General features: G+C 42.0%; 1 protein-coding gene and 1 long non-coding RNA gene across 3 annotated transcripts in view; one reads left to right on the top strand and one right to left on the bottom strand.

Annotated features, from left to right (window-relative positions):
- Nucleotides 1–4513: 4513 nt before the first annotated feature.
- Nucleotides 4514–23495, top strand: LOC140463373 (fibroblast growth factor 8-like). Of its 2 annotated transcripts, none has more exons than XM_072557237.1 (5): nucleotides 4514–5571; nucleotides 5678–5714; nucleotides 6749–6893; nucleotides 17335–17441; nucleotides 20116–23495. In XM_072557237.1, exons 1-5 carry the CDS (start codon nucleotides 5540–5542, stop codon nucleotides 20395–20397), a joined length of 603 nt encoding a protein of 200 aa, XP_072413338.1. In that variant the 5' UTR covers nucleotides 4514–5539; the 3' UTR covers nucleotides 20398–23495. The 2 variants fall into 2 exon arrangements, with proteins under 2 accessions (XP_072413338.1, XP_072413337.1); XM_072557236.1 differs by having other exon boundaries at nucleotides 6716–6893.
- Nucleotides 11292–24501, bottom strand: part of LOC140463375 (uncharacterized) — a 62062-nt gene continuing 48852 nt past the window's right edge. The window contains exon 3 of the long non-coding RNA XR_011954664.1: nucleotides 11292–11729. This is a non-coding gene — a long non-coding RNA (uncharacterized lncRNA). The remainder of the gene's footprint in view (nucleotides 11730–24501) is intronic.

The following is a 24501-nucleotide window of genomic DNA, read 5'->3' as shown; positions in this document are numbered from 1 at the left end:
CAGCTAGACATACAATGAAATGAGAAATGTACTGTCAGTATTATTTCCCCACCCCACCAATCAGAACAAAGCAACAGGAGCAGGAATTGCCCAAGACGCTCCTCAAACCTGCCAGTCATAGTTAATCTTCAACTTCAACTTTACCTTCCTCCTCAAATGCCATTTCCCTCAATTTCCTTCAATTGTAAACATCTTGTGATCTCAACCACAAATATATCCTAATAGCCTTCTGGGGGCAGGGGGAGAGAATTCTGAAAAATTCTCAAACCTCCAAGTGAAGACATTTCTCAGCATTATTTTTCCAAACTTTGAATTATTTTTAATTGGCTAAAGCCACATTTGGATATTCTGCCTCCAAGGCTTTCTATTTTGCCAGAAGCTCTACCTCTCACTACCTTTCCTACCTATTCTCAGAATCTTGTATGTTTCAATGATTCTTGTAAACTCCAGAGAATATAAATGCATTCAACTCAATTTTTCCTCATGGGAACAAGATCTAAAATGGCCTTACACCTGGTCATATCTATGATGTGCAGTTCAGGAAACTAACCTGAATACACCTCATGAGTTCATCCTCGAAGCTACATTTGGCAATTAGATTAGTCTAGTATATATAAAGATCAAAGCCTTGCATTCATTGTAATCCCATTGTTACAAGCTCCTCTTATTTTTGATTCATGATCTATTCAACGATATAGTTTCTGTTCATTGACTAGTAAACTACTTCCAATAATTGTTAAACGATTCTTGGTATTTCTTAACTTCCACATAATGATTCAACTTTTCAAATTATGGGTCATTCCGCACCACTATTCTTACGTTGTTCTATATCATAAGGAGGCATTGGCACAGTCTTATTGTCAATTTCTAGTCATCCAGAGGCCCAAGTAATATTCTGGTCTCAGCTTAAAATTCTGCCATAGGATATTGGAATTTGAATTCAATAGAAACCTGGAACTGAAAGTTTAGTGATGATCATGAAATCATTGTCAATTATCAGAAAAACATATTATGTTCTCTGATGCCATTTCTGTTATCTGGTCTGACATACATGTGACTCAGGCCCTCCATAGTTGATTCTTAACTGGCCTAGAAGCCATTAAGCTGTATCACTCCTGAAAGGTTCTTAACAAGGGATAAAACAGGATGGCCCACCTGGTATCAAGTCAGGCACCAACAATAACTGCAAACCCAGCCTGCGTGGCCCTGCAAAGTTGTCCTTCAGAACATTTGGGTGGCTAGCCCCAAATTTTGGACAGCTGTCGCACAAACTAATCAAGTAACAGCTTGACAGTCATTCTCATGGATTCATACTTTGCACATAGTGTCCTAGATACTACCATCAGCATTGCTGGGTATGCCCATTCATCGACAGGATAGAGGTGTCACAGAGTGGTACACAGATGGCAGGGGTTGCCCTGGGAGAACTCAGTTTTGACGCCAGGACTCCCTGAAGTCTCATGGCATCAGATCAAACATGAGCAAGGTAACCTTCTGTGATTACCACAGACTCCAACATCTCCCCACCTGCACAATAATCCCCTATCACTCCCAGGATGATGAATCACTACTCCTCCATGTTGAATACCATTTGGAGGAGGCTCTGAAGGTGGCCTCATATTTTTGCAGATTATATTCCACTTACCAATTTTTTGCCCACTATATTAATATTCCACTTACCAATTTTTTGCCCACTATATTAATATGTATGTACCTCTCTGTAGTTTATCTGTGTCATCCTCACCACTTGCCTTCCCATCTATTTTTGTAACATTCACAAATCTGATGATAGTGTTCACCTGCTTCATTCAAGACATTAAGATATATTGTAAATGATTTTGGCCCCAGCACAGAGGGGTTTTCCAGCAATCAGCAATGGATTCATGGTCATCATTAGTCTCTTCAGTTTTTAGATATCTCTAGATATTTTTCAACTGAATTCAAATTGCACCATGTGGCATGTCAACATTTGAACCTGGGTCCCTAGATAATTGCCTGGGTCTCTGGATTGACACTCTTAGTGGTATGACCACAAGACCATCACCTCACCATAAATAAAATACATAAATATATTTGATTTAACTGTTCCTTTTTATCAATTCTGCTTGTTATTTCTTTATAGATTTCTGATAAACTTGTTATATCCCCTTCATGGAGCCATGCTGACTCTGATTTATTTATTTCTAAGTGTTTTGATATTACTTGCTGGTTCACCTTCAGAGAAGATTTTTTTCTCTTTTTGCAGGTCACCTTTTATCGGTTTTTGAAATGTTCCCAATTCTTTGTTTTAAAACTGATCTTTGTTACTTTTTTTTTCTTTCAACTTGATACTATCCTTAACTTCCCAGGTTCCATTGGTCGTTTTTCTCCTTTTCTGGATACCTTCTTAGTCACTGGGATATATCTTTGTGTTGTGTCAAGTACAGTGAGTGCACTAACCTGTGCAACATGTGTAGTGAGTAGACCTCCCTGTGAGATATACAGCCAATATACTTGTTCCTTCTACCTCCGAACCGCATGGGGCCTTCCCGGGCTGGCTATGTGTGGGGTTCAGGACAATCTTGGAAATTTTCATAAAGCTCGGTTTCTGAGCTCAGTACTAGCTGAGGTGGACTAGCTGTGCTACCTGACCATTTTCCAATTGTTTGCTTTCTGTTCAGAGTGTACCTGGCAGTTTCCATTAACGATCCGCGCTGCGGGGTTTCTGGAGCCCAGAATACCGTCGCTTCTCACCGTTTCTGCTCGGCCGCACATCGCTGCTAATTTGTTTAATTTATTTATTTTCATTTCCATGCTCTCCCATTTCAGCTTTAGCAACAGAATATTTCCAATAACATTTCAATCCGGGCGCGACCTCAACCCCTCTTAGAGAACGATTAAATTAATATTTGGCATAAAGACTTCACGATCTATCTGACCAACCCCAAGAACGGTTGTTTCCCACACACTCAGTAACACATTCAATCTCATACACAATCTTAGGCACACTCACGAACACACTTACACATACACACCCTCAGACTCGCTCATACATAATCTCACACACACTAACGCACATTCACCACAAGCCTACACACTGGATAGCACACACATGCAATCTCAAACATAAATACTCACTCTAACACACAACTTCACACATACATATTCACTTGGATACGCTCGCTCTTTTACATACACACTCAAACGGATGTACATGTATACCTATTCACTCAGATACACACAAACATACGCAGGCAAAGATATTCGGAAGATTACACGTTCATACTCACAAATCCATATATACTCACACAGACTAGAATACCCTCTCATAGACAATGGACCATAGACAATAGGTGCAGGAGTAGGCCATTCAGCCCTTCGAGCCTACACCGCCATTCAGTATGATCATGGCTGATCATTCCTAATCAGTATCCTCTTCCTGCCTTATCTCCATAATCTTTGATTCCACTATCTTTGAGAGCTCTATCCAACTCTTTCTTAAATGAATCATATACGCACATAGGTACATATGCACTCAGATACTTCTGAAGGAGCACTCCTACACATTTCAAGCACACATGTTCTTTTATGTACATACACAATATATACGTTCGTTCACATAGGTATACACCCTGCAACATGAACTCATACACATATTCACGAACACAAGTCTCCACATATATACGGGTAGATTAACACAATCAAAATCCTCACTTGCACACAAGCATACCATTTCGCAGAGACAAATCATCGCCTAATTCACAGATTGAGACACATTCAGACACGTTCACTCGTGTGACAGATACCACTGACGCACTCGGGAACACTTAAACCCGCACTCACACTCACACATACATACACACACAGACACACACACACACACATATACGCACACAGACAACACACACACATATACACGCACAGACAACACACACATATGCACACACACTTATACACACACACAGACAACACACATATATATACACACACGCACTCTCACACACACATATACACGCACAGAGACTCACACACACATATACACACACAGACAACACACGCACATATACACACACAGAGACAAACAGTCCTGGAACGGGCATCTGGAGCACCGCTTCCCAATATTGAAATTGGAAATCTATGTTTAGATAAACGCAAGAACATGCGCTCCTCTTTAAAAAGAGCAGGAAATGCACATCCACAAACAACACGACGTGGGTCCGTCTATCTATGAATACTAGTGTCGGCTGGAGTGTACACCTTGCTCAATAAACGTTGTGAGTAGGTGTGAATATGTGTTAAACTGTCGCATTTTCAGTCACAGCATGGAATCCCGTGAAATTGCAGTAAATAATCAGGTTTTTTTAAGAAATCACATTTGCTGCAAATGTACTGAAACATTTCTCCTTCAGTGAAGACACTTGAGACGTTGCTGGATCTGATCGAATCCTAACCATCGCCAACCACCCCCCACCCCAACACACACACACACAGTTTCCCCGCCCCCCTTCGTGTTTTACACTGAAATGTCATTCCCAGAAGCTGCAGACTTCGCGCCGGCTACACGGCCGAGCCGACAGGTGTGCGCGTTCTATTTAAACCATCGTTCGCCGTTTGGCAAAGTCAGCTCGCAACTCCGGGAGCCAGCGGCGAAAGCTCAGCACCAACCAGACACACACACACACACTCACACACAAACGCACAGACAGAACAGAGTGAATTTAAGGATGGAAGGGGAGAGCGGACGATAGGAGATTTGTACTCCCGGGACAATTGGGAGATTTTTGCCTCGCTGAAGGTAAACAGAGGGATCGATAGAGGAAGGTTACCGCTTTCTGCAGCGAAAGCGTCCGGATTGCTGGAAACCTTGGTTTCAATCAAGTGAACTGAAGACGCGAGAGAGAGAAGAGAGGGGAAAACATTCCAGAGCCGGCGTTACGTTCCCCCGAGAGAGAGAGAGAGAGGACGGAGAGTGAGAATATCGGAGCTGCAGCTTTTGAACCAGGCGGATCTGACACAGAGAGACCTTGTCAGAACACCGTACCCAGCTCTCTCTCTGACAGGGAGTCAATGTAGAGCGGTCCTTAAAAACCCCCGCACCATCCTCCGGCCGAGGGAGCAGTCCCGGAGCAGACGGACACACAGACAGAGGGAGGAGACAGGATTAGATACAATCCGGGCCAGTTCGACATACCTCTCCCTGCGGCTCCCTTCTCCCTCTCTCTCTCCCTCTCTCTCCCCTGGACAGTGCTTGTTCTGTGGCCTGACTGCGTTTCCTTTCACGGTTATTTTTTTTCTCTCTCTCAACTCCAAGTTCCCGGAGGTTCCTTGCTGTCCGCCCCCATCTCTGACGGGCGAGCCCCAAGTTAATTTAGCCCCTTCACCAGCGCTCTGCCAGCCTTCGGGATTAAATCCGGATTCAACCCGCTCCAGGGAGTCGCTTTGCAGACGATAGGAGTAGACACACTGTATGTGTGTGTATGTTTTTTTGTTATTCCCCCATCTCTTTCACTGACAATTAAATCATCTAGTTAACAAGAACCTGCAACAAACGAGATCCAGGATGCGGCTCCTGTCCCCACGCCTGAGCTATCTGTGAGTTCATTACTTTTGATAAAGTTGTCCGATTGCTGCTTAAACTCGCGAAGTTTGGAGCCAGTGAAAGTCTCATCTCGCTAATTGTAACTTTCTTCACTCGCAGGTGCCTGCAACTGCTGACCTTCTGTTTCCAAGCTCAGGTCGGTATTAATGACTAAATATGTATTTATTTATTTATGGATCTGTTTATTGCCCGGAACAAAATAATGAAAGTGTCGATCAATTTGTCTCTCGAGCGCTTTGATGACAAATGGATGCATTTTGGTTTTTAACTTTGAGGCTGTTTTGTTTTTGTTGGCGGGGGGGGGGGGGGGAGTGTGGAGGTTTATCGGTGCCTGCATGTGTCTATCGCTGTTGTGATAACTTCACAGGAGAGAGAACTCACTGGGAGCAAAGGCATCGGCGAGGGAGCTCCCGGGAGGCTGAGAGAGAGGGAGGGACACGGAGGGAAAAGGAGGAATAGGATGACAAAAACGCAGTTTGAAAGTTAAAGAGAAAACAAGGTGGAGTAGGTCCGGCTGGGGATGGAAAGGTAAATGAGGAAACGGGGAAGACCCGCAGAGCGGACAGATTGGGAGGCATCGAGCAACAGAGAGGCGCAGAGAAAGACAGATGCGAAGCTTGGAAGTTGCAGTCTCGGCCTGTTCCACGTGTTTCTGTCATTAAGCAGCCCGCCCTATAAATTAATGCCATTGTCCGGGCTTTGAGACAACTGAAACCGTCATTGAAGGGATGGCCCGGCCTATCTCTCTCTCTCTCTCCCTCTCTCTCTTTCTCTCTTTCTCCAACTCCCCCTGTCTGGGACCAGGCACCCACTGCTCCGAGCTCACCCCACGACCGCGAACTTTAAAACGGTTGGAAACCAGCAAAATCGTTTAAACATTTCACAGATGAGCAAGGGGAAGGGGTGGTAACGAGTCCAGTTCATTGATGCAAACAATTTGCAAAATTGGCTCCCTCTTCGAAAAGGAATTACTCTCGGACTGAAGCTTCTGTTTATTGGTTAAATTATGATATAAGCAAACGGGGCAGATTCTTAGACCGAAGGAGGTTCTCGTGCAGGCGGTGCCTCAGTCTGAAGGCAGCTGGATCTGTGGTTGTTTAATGCACATGTGTATTGTATATTGTATTTTCTTTAAAGGTAACCTCTCAGTCACCGCCTAATTTTACACAGCACGTTAGGGAGCAGACCAGGCAGACGGACCGGCTGAGCAGGAGGTTAATCCGCACTTACCAACTCTACAGCCGTACCAGCGGAAAACATGTGCAGGTCCTGGGCAAGAAAATCAACGCGAAAGCGGAGGATGGAGATAAGTACGGTAAGAGAGAGAGAGAGAGAGAGACCAGACAGTGGGCAGGGACAGCAACTGGAAAGTGAGTGGAGGAAAGGAAGGGCGCACTGGAGGGAGACACAGGGGCATTGCAGAGATGGAGGAGAGGGCAAGGGGTACATTGAGGGCGGTAGTGGAGGGGGAGGAGGGGGGAGACACTGGCGTCATGGTGTAGGAGAGGGAGACACTAGGGAGATGGAAGGGAGAGAGGGACATATTGGAGAGATGGATGGAGTGAGTTGAGCAGATGGAGGAAGGGAGGGCGACCTGGAGGGATAACGCAAGAAAAGGAGGGAACCCCCCGCTGAAGGAGTGGGACATTGCAAAGGATTGCCGAAAGCGGAGCGAGGTTGGGAGAGCAGAGGCTGAACAAAGTACCGCAGAATGGAAATTCATGTGGCGAGCGGCAATGAGGGTGATTTAGGGAAGAGAAAGCGAGAGAGAGAAAAGGCAATATATGAGACAAGAGAGAGAGAAAATGTTAAAAGGAACTGATTAAGGGGAAGACGAGCGAACTAAACAGCAGGCAGAGTGAAAAGGACACGGCATGCCATCTCAGTCAGAGCCACAGTTTAACACTGACTCCGGCTCCCTCGCCTCTCCGCCTGAGACAGCATCCACTCTGTTTGTAGCTGTTCTCCAACCATTCGCTGCTCTCGGATTTCAATCCAGCAGGACTAAGGGGATTGAAAATCCGCAGCCAACCCCAACCCAGACCCCGGGGGCATCAAAGGAGCAATGGATGGAATCATCACTGAGCCCTGAGAGAACCCGAGAAATAACCGGAGAAGCCGGTGTTGGACAAGGGTGGACAAAGTTAAAAATCACCCAACACCAGGTTATAGTCCAACAGGTTTATTTGGAAGCATTAGCTTTCGAAGCGCTGGTCCTTCATCAGGTGTTTGTGGACAGCTCTCACAATTTTAATTAAATGCGGAGAATTAACCAGCTCTCACAACCGAGTCACAGGCAGTGACAGAGAGAGATGAGAAAAGCCTGATGATGCCGAGGTTTCATTGTCATTCGCTTATCTTTGAATCGCTGGGGGTTCATGTGGTAGTGTCCTTACCTCTGAGCCAGGAGACTTGTGTTCAAGTCTCACCCGTTTCAGGCTTGTGCCACATCTCCGAGCACGTTGATAATTTTTTTAAAAAACTGAACCACAGTTGGATGGAATATCCAGTTTGCAGGTCCGTGTGTACTCTGAGTGAACTAGACTAAAACACTTCATTAAAAGCAAAATATTTTGCAACCTGAAAATCTAAAATCAAAGAAGAGAATGCTGGGGGGGGGGGGGGGGACTCAGCGGGTCTGGCAGCATCTGGTGAGAGAATGAGTTGATGTTTCAGGCCCAATTTGACTTCTTCAGAACTTTAAATCCACTTAATGTTTTGCTCAGGGACGTGAGGGAGAAACATTATTTAATTAGCTTTTATCTTTCGTGCGCTCCTTGAGGAACTGGACCATCAGTCTCGAGTCATTCAGGGAACTCTGATCCTCTTGAATTGACTTGTCTAGAAACTTGTCCCTGGCTTGGCGGAGTCTTCCCCTCCTGTGATCACTCGCTATGTCTGCGGGCAATCCACTAAATCAATACTCAAATCCATTTACTGCCGAACCGATCGATTGATTCCGCCCCTCCCATGAATTAATGGCTGTTTTTCTCCCTTGATTTAATTAAAAGAAATCGCTCTCTCCGCCTGCTCCCTCCTCGGGACAGCATTGGGTGGTGTTTAATCAACAACTCTCATTGACCTTCGTTCTGACAATGTGTGACATAGCTGAGCTGTGGCATTTGATTTGTGGTGATCTCAGTTGTGTCGATAGTAGTGGTTGGTTGAGGGATTTAGTTGGCTCTGCTTGGTCCAGCTGATGTTGCAGTGATCTGGAGCGGCCATGGTAAGTTATTGAGGTTAGTTCTGGTGTCTGCCGCTGACGGTTGAACACAATACAATGAAACATGAACAAAACACAGGGTGTAGGGGGAACTCAGCGTGTCAGACAACATCTGTGGAAAGAGAGTTAGCCTTTGGAATCAGTATGACTTGTATAGAACTGCAAGGGATTGGGAAATGGAGGTTTTTACACTATGGACAGAGGCGGAGGAGCGAAGGTGTGTGGGGGGGGGAGGAGTGGGGTGTCACGTAGCTCACACCAGGAGGGATGGTAGGATTTCACGCTCGGGTTGCTTACTGAACTTGCGTGTTACCTCTCCATGACGCAAGGATACTCCTTTCTCTTAATACCAACATGTAAAAGTTTATTACCTTTTCAAAACAAAACATTTTGCTTTCCCAATCGTTCTACCGAACTGGATAATTTCACACTATAGGGCACTCCATCAGCCACTTTGATGCTGACTTAACTGGCCTATATTCTTTTGCAGCCCCTTTCGGTTTTACTTTGCAAACTGGAAGTGTTAGTAAATAGGCCTGGTAATGGATTCCGATGATTATGAGCGGTGCTGTAGTAGTCAGAATCTTGAACACTCAGGTAAAGGTCTCAGCTACATGCCTCCCAATGTGTAACTTGGGGTAAATACAGATTTTTTTCATGTGAGATTAAAGGAGATTTAGGTAAATAAAAGTTAGATTTTTTCACATTATTACTAGAAATATATTTAAAGATCTGAAGTAATTTTGTGCAAAAATTAATTTGGGAACAGAAAATGTATGGAAACTGCAAGTATTTTTTGTCTCTGGGTACGGGCAACACTTGCATTGTTACAGTTATTGCTAATCCCTAGTTGACATGAATGAATAGAACCATATCTTTTCCAGAAGGCGTGGTATCAGGAACGTCTGTACGTCAGACAGAGTAATATGTTTTCCTTCCATGAAGACAATTAGCAAATTAGCTGCAATTGTAACAATAAATCAACAGCTTTTGTGGTTAGGTCCCCAATGTTAATCACAATTTACATTTACTGAGGTGACAAAGTGTCCATGTTATTAGTCTACAGTTCCAAAAATGGCCTACTTATATTCTATATTCCTATCCCTTCCTCAAGTTGTAGTCTATTTTCAACTAGAATTATTTCAGATGTGCATGGACACAGTGGCCATCTCGCAGCTCAGACTCATATGGGACTTCATAAGGCAACATTTACACCAAAACCATCGCACAGTGTTTTATCTTCATACCAATGCTCCAGTTGTAATTTAAACCCAGACATAGTGCTATGCCTGACTCCAGAATGGAAGGGCAGGACTCCACCAAACTACTTCACCCAAATGTTATGGTTGTCATGTGAACCTAAAATCATTTGATGTGAGATCCCACTCAGGAACCATCTCACATCAGGTTGAACTCCCACTATCTGGAGGAAAGCTGCAGCCAGGTGTTAAGTATCCAGGAAAGCCCTGCACTAAACTGTAAACCATTAATTAAATCTTTCTAAAGCTATTACAACAGCTGTTTGTAACAATAAAATCATAAATTCCTTACAGTGTGGAAGCAGGCCATTCAGTTCATTGAATCCACACTGCCCCTCCGAAGAGCATCCCACTCAGATCCAACTATCCCTGTTACCCTGAATTTTCCATGGCCAATCCACCTAACCTGCACATCTTTGGATTGTGGAAGGAAATTGGTGCACCCAGAGAAAACCCACACAGACATGGGGAGAATGTACAAACCCCATCCACAGTTGCCTGAGGCTGGAATCGAACCCAGGTCCCTGACAGTGAGACAGCAATGCTAACCACTGAGTGACCACGCCCAAAATATTGGAAAATAATGGCCATTGAACTATAATGGTTTATGTTATCTGAGGATGGGCATCTGGAAACATTAGTTGCAGCTTGCTAGCTGTTTTAGCTGTCCTCAGATAGCAGGCAATGGATAGGTGTATGTGTGAGGAAGTGAGGAGAGTGTGTAGGGAATGTCTAAGTGCATGTGTGCAAGTGTCTGAAGATGTGTCAGTGTATATGTGTTGCGAGTGTCTCTGTGTGTGAAATCACAAGTTTGCATGTAGTTTCAGATGAAGGAGTCAATCAGCACATCTTAGATCATCTAGACAGATTTAAAAATTATATTCTCCATCACTTTGACTCACTGTCTCTTGAACAAGTTCAAAATTTTCAATTCTAATAACTTTACATGAATAATCAACCCAATCACTTAGCCCAATTCATGTAAAATAAATATTAGACACAATTGTCTTAAATCATAGTAATGTGTCTGTACCCTTAGTATCTCAGTTTATTCTGGGATATAGATTGTGTGCATGTGTGCCTTTGTATGTGTCTATGCTTGTGTTTATCTACATGTGTTTATGTACATGTTTGTGTCATTAGTCTTTAGCATGAACCAGTCTAAATTTCCACGCAATGGATTGAGACTGCAACATATTCAGAGTATTGTTTGAAACAGTCTTGCATCTGTCTCTAGCTAGAGGTCTGTAAAACAGCACTGGGAAACTAATCTGTGTTTAGGAATCAAAATATTTTTATGTAAAACAAAAATCACACCATCTAATCTAACAAGCAATGGTTATAAATTACAACATCTAAAGCTTGACAATTTAGGTCAACATTTCTCAAACTGAGTTGGGGTAAAACTAAACATTTCAAGGGGGTTTGCAATGCAAGCCAGCTGTACAAAAGAGTGACTGCCCAAATAACTCTGGTCAAAGGTAGGCAAGTGCACATTGATCACAATGTGATCTGCTCCCCACTTGCTCCTGCTCTCCCCATTCTCCTCTAGTGCTTTTTTCATGATCTGTTTTCTCTCTGCTCCTACTGCCTTCAGCTGTTTTCTCCATGTTCAGTTCTCTTGATGCTCCTGCTGTCTCTCCAAGCTCCTGACCAATACAGATAGATTCTGCAATGAGACGAGGGCACATTAATATGTAACAGTAAGTACTTGTCATCTTAAAAACATTTTTTTTTAAATTCTCACTTCATATTATCATCACAAAGTCTTTTAATTTAGATGGGGAATCTGTAATTACAAATCTATTTGAAAAGGGATTCTGTGACACAGATTAGGATCAGATATTAAACAAATATATCTATAAAAGAATGACCAAGCACAGCTCTAGAACAGATTTCACTTTACAGCATACTCCATTATATTGCATCTTGCTTTTGCATATGAGCAATGAAGTACATGTATTGTCAGCAGTGACTCAATTATTGGCACACTGACTTTAGAGTCAGAAAGTTGTCAGTTTGGACCCCACTCTAGGACTTGAACAAACAGATTGGCCGATTGTCCAGTACAGTATTGAGAGAATGCTGCATATTCAGACAAAACATTAAACAGAAGCTCAACATTCTCGGTGTGATAAAGAGCCCCTGACATTTTATAAAGAATACAAAAGTTCTCCCTTGGCCAATATTTATCCCTCAATCAATATCATTGAAACTCCATAACACCACTTCAATTAGTTCTGAGATGGCTGATATGGTCAATGCACAATTTCCACACTCTGCCACATTTAGGGCAGGTCGTACTTGGATGTTAAGTAAATTGAAAGTTTTGTGTATTTTCACCAATGCCTCAACTTCATTGCTGCATGTTTCTGATGAATTCTGTTGATGTGTCTGATGCCTTCTGAATGAGCCACCTCCATTTTAGTCAGTCGCAGGCCAGGAATTTCTGTGGGTCAATGGAAGTGTTTGACCCAGGGAGCTTTGAGGACATCCCTAAAGTTTTCGTTTCTGCTGTCCTACTGGGATCTCCTTCCACAAATGAGACCTGATTTGAACGGAAGAATCTGCCTACAAAAAATGGCATAACCAATTAGACAATGCCTGGTACCTTGTAATTAAAATCAGTCATTAGCATTAGGGCTTAGAGAGTAAGAGACTGTATCATTGGATATTGTAGGTGAGATATTAATATTGGATAAGATATTGTGCTATTTGGGTAAGATAGTGTATCATTGAAAGGGATATAGTATCATTGGATTTGATAAACTGGGAAGGATCCTGCACTGTTATGTGAGATTCTGTATCAATGGGTGAAATACTGTTATCAGTGTATGGGGTATTGTATTACTGGTCAGGAAGATGAATCATTGAGAGGGATGTTGTATCTTTGGATGGAATGCACTTGATGAATGAGAATACCTTGGGTGGTGTGATGCATCACTGGGGGTAATAATGCATTATTGAATTGAGTAGTGTATCATTGAGTGGAATAATATGCTGGGCAGAAGTGAGGACTGCAGATGCTGGAAACCAGAGTTTAGATTAGAGTTGTGCTGGAAAAGCATAGCAGGTTAGGCAGCATACAGGGAGCAGGAAAATCGACATTTCGGGCAAAAGCCCTTCATCAGGAGGAATATGTATCATTAGGCAGTATGCTCTTGGTGAGAGGGATAGTATATCATTGGGTAGGATACTGCATCATTGGGTGGAATAATGCCTGATGGGAAGAATTGGTTGCTTTTCATTCTTTGAATCTAAATAATAGTAATTCTATCATTTCTATATTAGTGCAGAAAGATATTGAAGACAGGGGTTTTAAAAATATGTGTTTGGTCATGAATTGAAAGGGAAAATATGTAGATCTATAGGAGCAGAGTGGGGGAGTGGGACTAATTGGCTCTTTCATTTAGCTAGCAGTCATGATGGGACAAATGGCCCTCTTCTGTTGTGAATGATTAAATGATCACTACCATGTGCACAGACCAGGAAGGTGACAGATTTAATTCCTGGTTCAATTAGCCAATCTCAGCTGGTGTATTGTTAGATTACTGAAAGTTAATTTTAGTGCTCTGGGTGTACACAGGGGGAATGTGCAGGTTCCACCACTGACCAATATCAAGTCCTCCCTGTCACTAAGAGTGTGTTTTCAGATGTTAGAAGAAGGTTGAACTTGGTAATGATATATTCAGAACAAGCACAATCAAGCAAGAAAAATGGTCACCTGGGGTAAAGTACCCAAAGAATGCTTCTAGTCGAGAAAGAATCAGAGTCTTTGGAGAAAAAGCAGGAAACGTAAGAAAAAGTCATTCTTTGAATTGTTTTTTAATGATAATTGAGATTATTCAAGTGGCCCTTCTTCATTAGAGATAATGATTATTGGAAAATATTTGAATTTGGAGTTGCACACCTCAAGCCATCCTGTCCATATAACATATCTACACATACCTTGGACCTTTGCTGCTTGAGTTATAACCACACATCTGCTCAAATATATGATAGATTTAATCTATTTACAAAAGCAATAATTGCCTTTAAATTACGTAGGGATTGCCTTTCTTTATAAAAAATACAGGAGCTGTTATACTCTAAATTACAACGTTTAAAAGGCACCCAGATGAATGTATGAAGAGGAAGGGTTTGGTGGGATATGGGCCAAATGCTGACAAATGGGATTAGATCACCTTAGGATATCTGGTGCAGATGAGATGGAGTGAACGATCTGTTACTGTGCTGTACAACTCTCACTTTATATAATAGACTCTCTCAAATAGATGCTAGACTGCTACTCTCAATTTAGAGTTAAATAAGGTCCAAGGTCATTCTTTTTAAAGCCAATTATACTTCAGTCCAAATCAACAATACGCAAGGAAGAATTTGATGTCAGATCGTATCCTTCTTAACTTCCCAAAGCACTTTGCATTCAACTAAACACTTTTTAGAACAAAAGTAATTATTGTAATATAGGAAATGCAGCAGCCAATTTGTATTCAGCTTCCACAATCAGCAATTTGATTAGGATTGTGTAATCTGGTATAATCATGTGGATGAAGGAACAACAGGCCTGGACACTGTGCAGAACTCCCCTGTTTTTATTCAGATACCACTATTGGTATGCTTACACCCTGAGAGGGAATATGGAATCTTGGTTCAACATCAGTAGGGGAATTGATGGTTATGGGAAAAGGACAGAAAAGTGGACATGAGGAGTGTGAAATCAATCACTATCCTATTGAATGGCAGAGCAGACTCATGTACCAAACAGCCTATACCTGTTTCTATTTCTCATTGTCTCATCCAAAGTAGGCACCTCACTAGTACTGCAGTGGCAGCATGAGCCTAGACCTCCCTGGACTGTACTTGATGCCACAACTTCAAACAAGAAACAAGCCACATACCTATTGAGGCAAGGTTCAAACCCCAGCAATCATTGACATGATAACTAGTGCAACTATTGTCTACTACTACATTTGTAACTGTTAACTCTGTGATCATCCAGTGTGTTGTGGTAAAGTCACTGACTCTGAGACACTGAGATCTAAAAAATTCCAAATTTACAAAGCAACTGCTAGGAAATGCCCAGCAGGCCAGGAAACATCTGTGTGGAGAAAGAAGCAGAGTTAATTTCTCAGCTCAGTGCAAGGTTTCCAAGAGATGTGGCTGAGTATTTTCAACATCTTCAGCTATTGTTTCTGGTTTGTAGCATCTGCAATGCCTCACTTTAGAAAATCTGAGGTAGAATTATCAGTTATTGAGTTAGTTGGTGTCAGATGGAGCTTATGTGTGTACATTAAGAAAGACCAGGCTCAGCTCTTCCTGTGGACCTTATATTATTAAACATCTAGCCATTCACCCAGCTGGTAAACAGTGACAACCAACCAGAATGTCCCAACAAGTCAGTTGACTGCTTCAGGAGGGGAACAAGAGGTGAAGTGACACTAAATCTGAAACTCGGGTCACTGGAGAATTCCATAGCTCAATATTGGTTGAAGAGTATTTCAAGGACACCTTTCTGACTGACAAATTGCTGAAGCTTTCTCCTTTAGTATTCTGGCCAATATTCAATCTTCAATCAAGATCAATATTCAGATTGTCTGGTTTTTTTTTCCTTCCACTGTTTGTTGGACCTCTCTGTGTAAAACTGGTTGCCATGCCTCCTACATTAGGACAGTGACAACACTTCAAAGCATAATATTTTTTGCAATGTGCTTTGGGACATTGAGGGGGTTGTGAAAGATACAATGCAAATAATAAAATATTTCATTCTTTTATATTTTATACACTACTGGGTAACAATCTAGGTAACAATCTGCCTAGTGTGTGCTCCTGCTTTTTAATCCATTGAATCTTTGATGTATTATTGTTAGGGGTGTTCAAATATTGTCACCAAAGTCTTAGCAACATCTGGGCTAAAGAGGAGTCCATTTGTTTCTAGTTCTGTATTTCTTTCTTATTTGCTGTTTTCCCTGTTTGGAATTTTTGTTTATCCCCAGTGCTCTTAGCATTAGCAACTTGGGATACATGGAATTTCATGAGAATACAGATTTAAACCTTGCATAAGAACAAATACACAAAAGTAAAGTCAATTATTTTGGTCCATTGAATCTACTAAGCCATTCAATAAGGTCATCATTGATCTATCTGCTTAAATCCATCCTCCTGTCCTTCCCTCTTGCTCCTTAATTCACTAATTTGGATCTGTCTCAAATATACACAATGACTGAACATCCACTCTTCTCTGAGGGAAAGAGTTTCAGAAATCCACCATCCTTTGATTGAATAAGTTTCTCCTAATGTCAGAACCTGGTAGACACACCCTGTATTCTGAGGTGGTGACCTTTACTTCTAGACTCTCTAATCAAGGCAAATATACTCTGAGTATCTACTTTGTCCAGTTTATTCACGATTTTAAATGAGATGATGGTAACTAACCTGAAGACCCCATGGTATATATTTAAAGAGTGCAAGATCAGAACTTGGAGAGCCTAATATATTCCTGAGTTGTACCACATACACCAGACTACATTTTCAGCTCTGGAATCTGGGTTCAGTTCTGTTTCAGATTGATGACTCCAGTGGCCAAGAATGAAAAGAGCCTGAGAAATCTCAGAACAGAAACAGACATTTCTGAAACCCACTTGGCAAATCAAGCAGCAGCTCTGGCAGAGCTGGGTGTTAGCTGTGTAGGTACTGTACACCACCTGATAAAGTGCAACACCTGAAAAGCTGAGGTTCCAGCTGAGAAAAATTACTGGGGACAGTGAGGGAGCTTAACTCTGTCTATCCCAGTGTTGTACTGGCCCTGAGAGTGTGTGAGGACAATGTACAGGGAGCTTTATTCTGAAACAAGTCCAGTGCTTACCCCTCCTGAGGGTGTTTGGGGACAATTTTGAGGAAGTTTTATTCGATGTCTAACCCATGCTGAATCTGTCCTGGGTGTATATTCTGGGAACATAGCTATACGCTGTATCTAACACTGCTATACCTGTGCCGGGAGAGTTGGATGATCTTCCCCCGATAGGTAGTTTAGGAAAAGCATTCCATTCTCGTGGAGGAACATGGAGTACAGAAATGTTCTCACCTTCTCCTCCCTAAATATTTTTTGCGAGTCTTATGACTTTTTTTTCTGGGGCTGTTAGAAATAGCCCATCATACAGTGCAGTAACCAGTGCGGGAACGGTTTGAGAATACAACTCTTGCTTGATGAGTATATATAAATAACAGAAAGTTGCCGACCGTTCTCTAAGTCCAACACCCCTTTCTTTCCAATGCAGCCAAACTGATTGTGGAAACAGATACCTTCGGGAGCAGAGTCCGCATTAAGGGAGCCGAGTCCGGGTTTTACATCTGCATGAACAAGCGAGGAAAACTGATCGGCAAGGTAAGGATGAATGGGATTGGCGGGGAAAATTTCTGAGCACAGTTGTCACATGTTTTGCCAAGTGGGGGTTGGGGCACATGGAAAGGACCAGAACAAGACGAGGAGACGTAGAAAATTAGTGAGATACGAGTTTACCTTCATTGGAGGAGGAGAGAGAAACAGAAGAAGGGATAGAAAGAGGGCAAAATAGAAACCAGAAACAGGTAAAGAAACAACTAGAGAAACGGTAGTAGAAATGGAAACAAGAATAAAATGGAGTAATGAGGAAATGGACGGAGCACGTTAAGGAGCGAGAGTCAGAAACAGACAAATTAAGAAAAGTAAGGTTCTGACGAGAAGGAAAGACAAAGGGGGTGTGAGAGAGAAAATTGGAGAGAGAAAGCAAGTGATTGAAATAGATCAGGGTGAAGATCGGAGTTGTGGAAGGTGGCAGAAAGAGAAAGGTTACATTTCAATGCACCAGTTAGAAGGAGTGTGACAAGCCCAGATTTTATTACTCTGCTCACTTCAGAAGGCCAGTTTTTCAAACCCAGTGGTTTATAAAACCATGAGGGGCATGGATAGGATAAATAGACAAAGTCTTTTCCCTGGGATGGGGGAGTCCAGAACTAGAGGTTTCTGGTGAGAGGGGAAAGATTTAAAAGGGGCCTAAAGGGGCAAGAGTTTCACGCAGAGAGTGGTACGTGTATGGAATGAGCTGCCAGAGGAAGTGGTGGAGGCAACATTTAAAAGGCATCAGGATGGGTATATGAATAGGAAGGGTTTAGAGGGATATGGGCCAAGTGCTGGCAAATGGGACTAGGTTAGGTTAGGATATCTGGTCGGCATGGACGAGTTGGAGGGAAGGGTCTGTTTCTGTGCTGTCTGCCTCTATGACTCTGTTAGATTTCTGGATTAATCCGCATGTTTCCGCCAAAGGGGGTGAAACCCCGCTAAAATCATTGATTGAAGAAAACGCGGTTCCTCGTTTTTATTGAAAGTCACTCTCGCCCCGTCGTGTTCCCACTCCGTCCCCAACTCTCGCTGTACTCAGAGATAGGTAGACGATGCTTCCTTACCCAATAGGAACATCAGCCTGACATCCTGAGGCCCGCGGGATAGAATTGGGACTCCCTATTCCATGTTTCTTTTATGTTCGCCAGAACACGGGGTGGAAATGTAGACTCGGGCTGCTGAGTGTCTGGCTGCCTGAGGGATGTGAAATATTCCCAAACAGTGGGAATAGCCGGGAGGAGACACTCCCATCCAGGGGGATTAGAACCCCGGATCCCCATCAATGGGTTCGTTCTGAACAGCTTGGGTTATAATGTTTCTGGAACATCTACTTGTCTATTCACTCGCGGGATGTAGGAATCGCTGGTTGGGCCGGCATTAATTGCCCGTCCCTAGTTGCCCCTTGAGAAGGTGACGGTGAGCCGCTGCAGTCCATGAGATGTAGGGAGATCCACAATGTGGTTAGAGTGAGAATAATCTATTAACATAGTGTTTGGATTAAAAAGAAGCATAATCCGGTTCGCGATATACCTAGATGCTATTACAGATATAATGATTATAGTGACCACTTTATTACATAGTTCCTATAGCTGGGCAGGTACACGGCTAAAATGACGGATCTAATGTCTGGCTAGTTATGATGATACGACCCATCTGTTTTTGGAGTGGATTAAATATGAAGGTCTACATGAGCAAGTTGAAGGGAGCTGACTCCTTTCGCCTGCTGCTGGGACCTGAAGGTGGATTTGAAGGTTTGTGTTCGTTTTGGAGCGGGCAGGCCAGCCTGCCGCTTTCCTCTTCCACTTGTCTAATTCTGTGTCGCATGGAGCCTCTGAGTCCCGGCTGCTGGCAGCTTCCGTGCGACCAACAGCAAGCTCGGAGATCCAGGGGCGGCGCGCCCCCTGCCGCACCCGCCATCTGGCTGGGGCGAGCTGATATTATTCCTTATGACAAGTTGCAATTGACAGTGCCCAGGACTGGACCGTACACATGGCCTGGGAGAGGGATGTCCTGAGGGAGTTGGGGGGCTATAGCCGCAGATGGAAACTGATACACGCAGGGGCCGCAGGTTCCATACTTCACGGGTCACTAGTGTTTGTACATTGCACACACTTACCCTGCCATTCTCTCAATTCACATCTTCGGAAGCAAGACGGCAAACCCTAAACACAGCGAGGCTACAGATACTTTGAAGTCTGCCTGCTCTTCAAAATAATCTTCCGTCCCCTTTCTCTCCCTGAATAATTTTCTCAATTCTGTCTCTTCAAGTCTGTTGCATTTTACCCTCTTTCATCTTGTTAGTATCTTTTAAAATTCTCCCTCACTATCTCGTCCTTTCCTCTTTCCACCCTTTCTCTCTCCACACCTCCCCCCCCCCAGCCCCCAATCCAATCTTTCCATTGTTCATTTGATAATCCATGCGTTTTTTTCCAGAACTGAAAACAATAAGGTGATCCCAGTACTGTAGTCTGAGGTATCCCTGACCGATCACAGTCTCTTGACGCGTTAAATGTCTTTTCAAAGAAAATTCTTCTCACACACATATATATATGTATATAATGTGTGTGTGTGTGTGTATACTTCACATGAGAAGAATTCTATATATATAAACGCCCACAAATTGGAAATGAGCAGGGGTTGTTAATGGGACGTTTACTCAGTCTCCTGTTTCTTTGTGCAGCGAAGCGGGAAGAGCAAGGATTGTGTCTTCACTGAAATTGTGCTGGAGAACAACTACACGGCTCTGCAGAACGCCAAGTACGAAGGATGGTTCATGGCTTTCACCCGGAAAGGGAGACCCAGGAAAGGGTCGAAGACCAGGCAGCACCAGAGGGAGGTGCATTTCATGAAGAGATTACCCAAGGGTCACCTGTCCTCTTTGGACAGCCACAGACACTTCGAGTTCATCAACTACCCTTTCTCGAGCAGGACTAAACGCACCAGACACTCCAGGCCTCGGTAGAAACAGCCACCGTCCCCAAGGTCACCACTCTCTCCAGTGACCTTTACTGCAGATAATGGATGAACCCACTCTGTCTTTTCTTTAAAATAAATGAGATGCTTTATTTTTCTATTCAACTCCAACTGATGAGACTACATCACCAGGCGTTTGGGAAAATAATTCAGTCTGAAGTAAAGTTTAAATAGTTTTCAGAACAAGAGAAGGACAGGAACACACAAGGATTCTGTGACAGGGAAAGGGAAATCCTTCCAAACCTGAGCTGCTGGACTGTTCGATTCCTAAGTTGAGATGAGAGCCTGAGACTGGTTTATTGTTGTATATAAATGAGTTAGCTAGCTAGAGTGGAAGGATGGAAGATTTACTTTTATTCTCCCATGGTCCTTTTCAAATGCTGCTTTTGATACGTCTTCACTTAAGTGTGATGCCCTGAGGAATGAATTACCAAGATATTTACAAAACAAAATCTGCTGGACTTGAGTTTAGCCCTCAGTTCTGTCCCTAGGTATTGTTACAAGTCATTCGTTGTCCAACTGCATTCTCTGAATCTTAGAACAGACATACACACTGCAAACAATTATAACCTCAAACTGTCTTAATATTTCTCCATTTTCTTTCTTACCTATTTTAGTACAACACTGTATTGTTGCCAAGAAACTGGCATAATGTCTTTTGTATTCTTTTTTTGGAGAATTGTGTAAAATAATTTTTAATGAGAATATTTATTTAATAACTGTATTAAATTTGTATTAGAATACAGAAAGTAATTTGTGTGATGTCACTGTAAGATAGCACAGGATGTCAGGGATTGTGTGAGACATGAATGCTACAGCAGTTAGACAAGGGAACACAAAGAAAAGGCAGATAAATAAAAGCTCACGTACAGAGGGAAATGGAAAGAGGATGGAGAGAAGTGAAATAAAACTCTGAGAAAGAGAAACTGAAGAGAATGAAAGAAATAAAAAGAAGGAAGGTTGGGAGAAGTCAGAGACAAGGAAGAAAATGGCATAGTGATAATGCCACTGGACTAGTCATCTGTAAACTGAGACCACAGGGAACTTGGGTTTGAATCCCACCATTACAGTGGATGGAATTTAATTAATAAAATGGAATATAAAACCAGTAAGAGTAATGAAGACCATAACAACCTTCAATTGTTATGAAAACCCATCTCTTTCACTGATATGTGTCTAGAGAAGGAAATCTTCTGTCCTGACCTTGTCTGGCCTATCTGTGACTCCAGACCCAGAGCAACATGGTTGACTCCTAACTCTCCTCAGAAATAGCCTAGTAAGCCATTCAGTTCAAGGGCAATTAGGGACAAGCAACAAATGCTTCACTTGCCAGCGATACCCACATCCCATGAACGATTTTTAAAAATGGCTATTAAGGATTGTCCCCCCTCTCACATCATAGAATTCTCTTGTATTTCGAATAAGCCTATATTGTCATCTCTGTTACATTTTAGTGGATCATTTTACTTAAAAAAACTTCTTTTAAATTCATCTTTTAGTCAGGGGTCTAGAAAAGTGTAAAAACGACACATATACAATTAGAAAGAGGTGGATTTGTGTGTGTAAGGAGAAATACTTCCATCACACTGAGGTGGGTAGATATATTAATAGATAGATAAACTGACAGGCAGATGACTACGCAGGTAAATACTATGACTTTTAGTATAATAAATTGGGGAATGCTTCCTCTTATTACCTTCAGCAAAATAATAAATATATCTTTATATGTTTTACATGAGTTTACCATTTCATATCATAGTTGCACAGATGTAGAATCAAAGGCGCAATTACTCATTGGAAGCGAGCTCAGCTAATTTGCATATACTTTTGACTAGTAATGTGCTCAAAACAACTGGTCAGTGTTATCTACTGTCAGGCTCTGTATAAATTCTACACTTTTCAATAATTGTTTGAGATTGCTTTCTTTATATCCTCGCCCATCTCATCAAAGCAAACGAATTAATTCATGCAGTCTGCAGCAGGCTTCCACACATTCACAACTATAAATATCGGTAAATAGCATTGTAATTTATCTGGAATACAATTCAGGTATGAAATATCAACACATGGTCTGTGTGTCCATGAGACAATGTAAAGGGAGCTTTACTCTGTATCTAATCCCGTGCTGTACCTGCCCTGGAAGTGTTTGATGGGGATAATGTAAACGGAGCTTAACTGTATCTTAACGTTCTGTACATGTGCTAGGAGTATTTGATGGGAACTGTGTAGAGTCAGCTTTACTTTCAGTTAAAAAGAGAAGAGAGCTTGGCTCTGTGCCTAGCTCTGTGCTGTCCCTGTCCTGGGAGTGTTTGGTGGAGGCAGTATAGAGGAAGCTTGACTCTGTAAATTACTCTATGCTGTAGCTGTCCTCACAATGTTTGGTGGGATGGTTACAGGAAGTTTCACTTTACACCTACCCAGTGCTACACCTGCCCTGGGAGAGCTGATGAGACAGAGTAAAAACAATTTATGTTTAATTACCCTGGTGCTGTACCTGCCATCCAGGTCTGGTGAGACAATGTAGAGGAAGATTTACTCTCTTTCTTACTCTTTGTATTTTAACAGAGTTACTGAGTCATACAATATGCCACAGGACTGCTTTACCACAGTCTAATACATTAAAATTCATTGCTGATTATTTGGGGGTTACTTTGTCCTCATCTGTGCTTACTGATTCAGTCTTAGGTAAAATCCATGCACTGCTTTTCTGATTTCCACTTGATTGCAGGATTAGTCAAGAGGAGTGGGAGTCTGCTTGATACTTGCCCAACAGAACGAACGAATCTGGGATCGAACTCCTATCCTGCATGTAATCCCCCAGATTACAAATACAATCTTAGTCATGCCTGAAGTATATGGCTCAAAATGAATTGAGAAATATACTTATCCTCCGAGCCATTGGGAGATATTTCAACATGTGTAATGCTCTAAACATGATATGTTTTTCAGAATTTTCAATGTTAGAAATCTAATAAGATGCAGATCATCAGTATACTATTAACAGACAAGAAGATCCAAAAAAACCAAATGTGTTTGGTGAATATCCTCTGCTTCACTTATGTTCAGCAAATTAAATGTTTCTTATTGGAAATATTGTAGATAGGAATTATAAATTACATCTATATAAAAATTACCTACTATATGATAATTACTGTATCTGTCATGCTCATTGGCAAATCTCTTTCAATATAGTAAAGATAATCTGAAGGTATAACTGCAAAATGCACCTTTTATGTCAATCTTAATCATTATGAATTTCTCTGTTCATATGTGTAATGCAAATTGGCTATGTAAACATGTCACATGTTGTAATGAAATTTGCCCATGCAGTGCCACCATTGGCAGAAGGAAATAATTACAGGATAGCAAATTTGTAATGTCAATTCCATTGTAAATATGAACACAGAAATTCATTATGGAAATGTGAAAATAAGCAATTATTTGATTTCAGATGAATATTGAAAATGCCTGGCTGCCTTAGTCTATTTTTTTCTTATTCGTGGATTATGGCAACATCATGTATTATGGATTATGCTTCCTGGCAATGACAGTATTTATTGTCCATCCCTCTATAACTAATTGGTTTGCAAGGCCATTTCAGAGGGAAGTTAAAGGCAATTATAATCAAATTCCATTGGGTCTGAAGACACACATAACCCTGGTTAGATAAGGACAGAAGATATTCTTCCCTAAATGGAAAACAGGCGCACTTTTACCAGTAGCTTCATGGTCATCATTACTGATATGAGTTTTTTTAAATTTCAGATTTATTTAATTTCTCAGCTGTAGTAAAAATTTAATTCATCCCTTCAGATTATGAGTCTGAGTATCTAAATTATTTGTCCAATAACATAAGCATTTGCTACTATATTGCATACCACCACTTGCTCCCTAATCGTGATTCACCCCAAAGACTACATGTGGTCTGGATTCCTAGTTTTTATTTCCCCAAAAGGTTACATAGTTCCCATGATACCATCTATCAAATGCTAACCTCCCGAAATGCCTCTCGGTATCCTTATTTACTATACAGGATACATTGGAAGCAGTAATATTCTCCTGATGGGTTTTTGACTGCTGGGGAGGAGGTGGT

The sequence above is a fragment of the Chiloscyllium punctatum genome, chromosome 38 (assembly GCF_047496795.1).
Source record: "Chiloscyllium punctatum isolate Juve2018m chromosome 38, sChiPun1.3, whole genome shotgun sequence".
NCBI classification, from domain to species: Eukaryota; Metazoa; Chordata; class Chondrichthyes; order Orectolobiformes; family Hemiscylliidae; genus Chiloscyllium; species Chiloscyllium punctatum.
The sequence above is the reverse complement of the archived record's forward strand: the minus strand, read 5'-3'. Positions and strand labels throughout refer to the sequence as shown.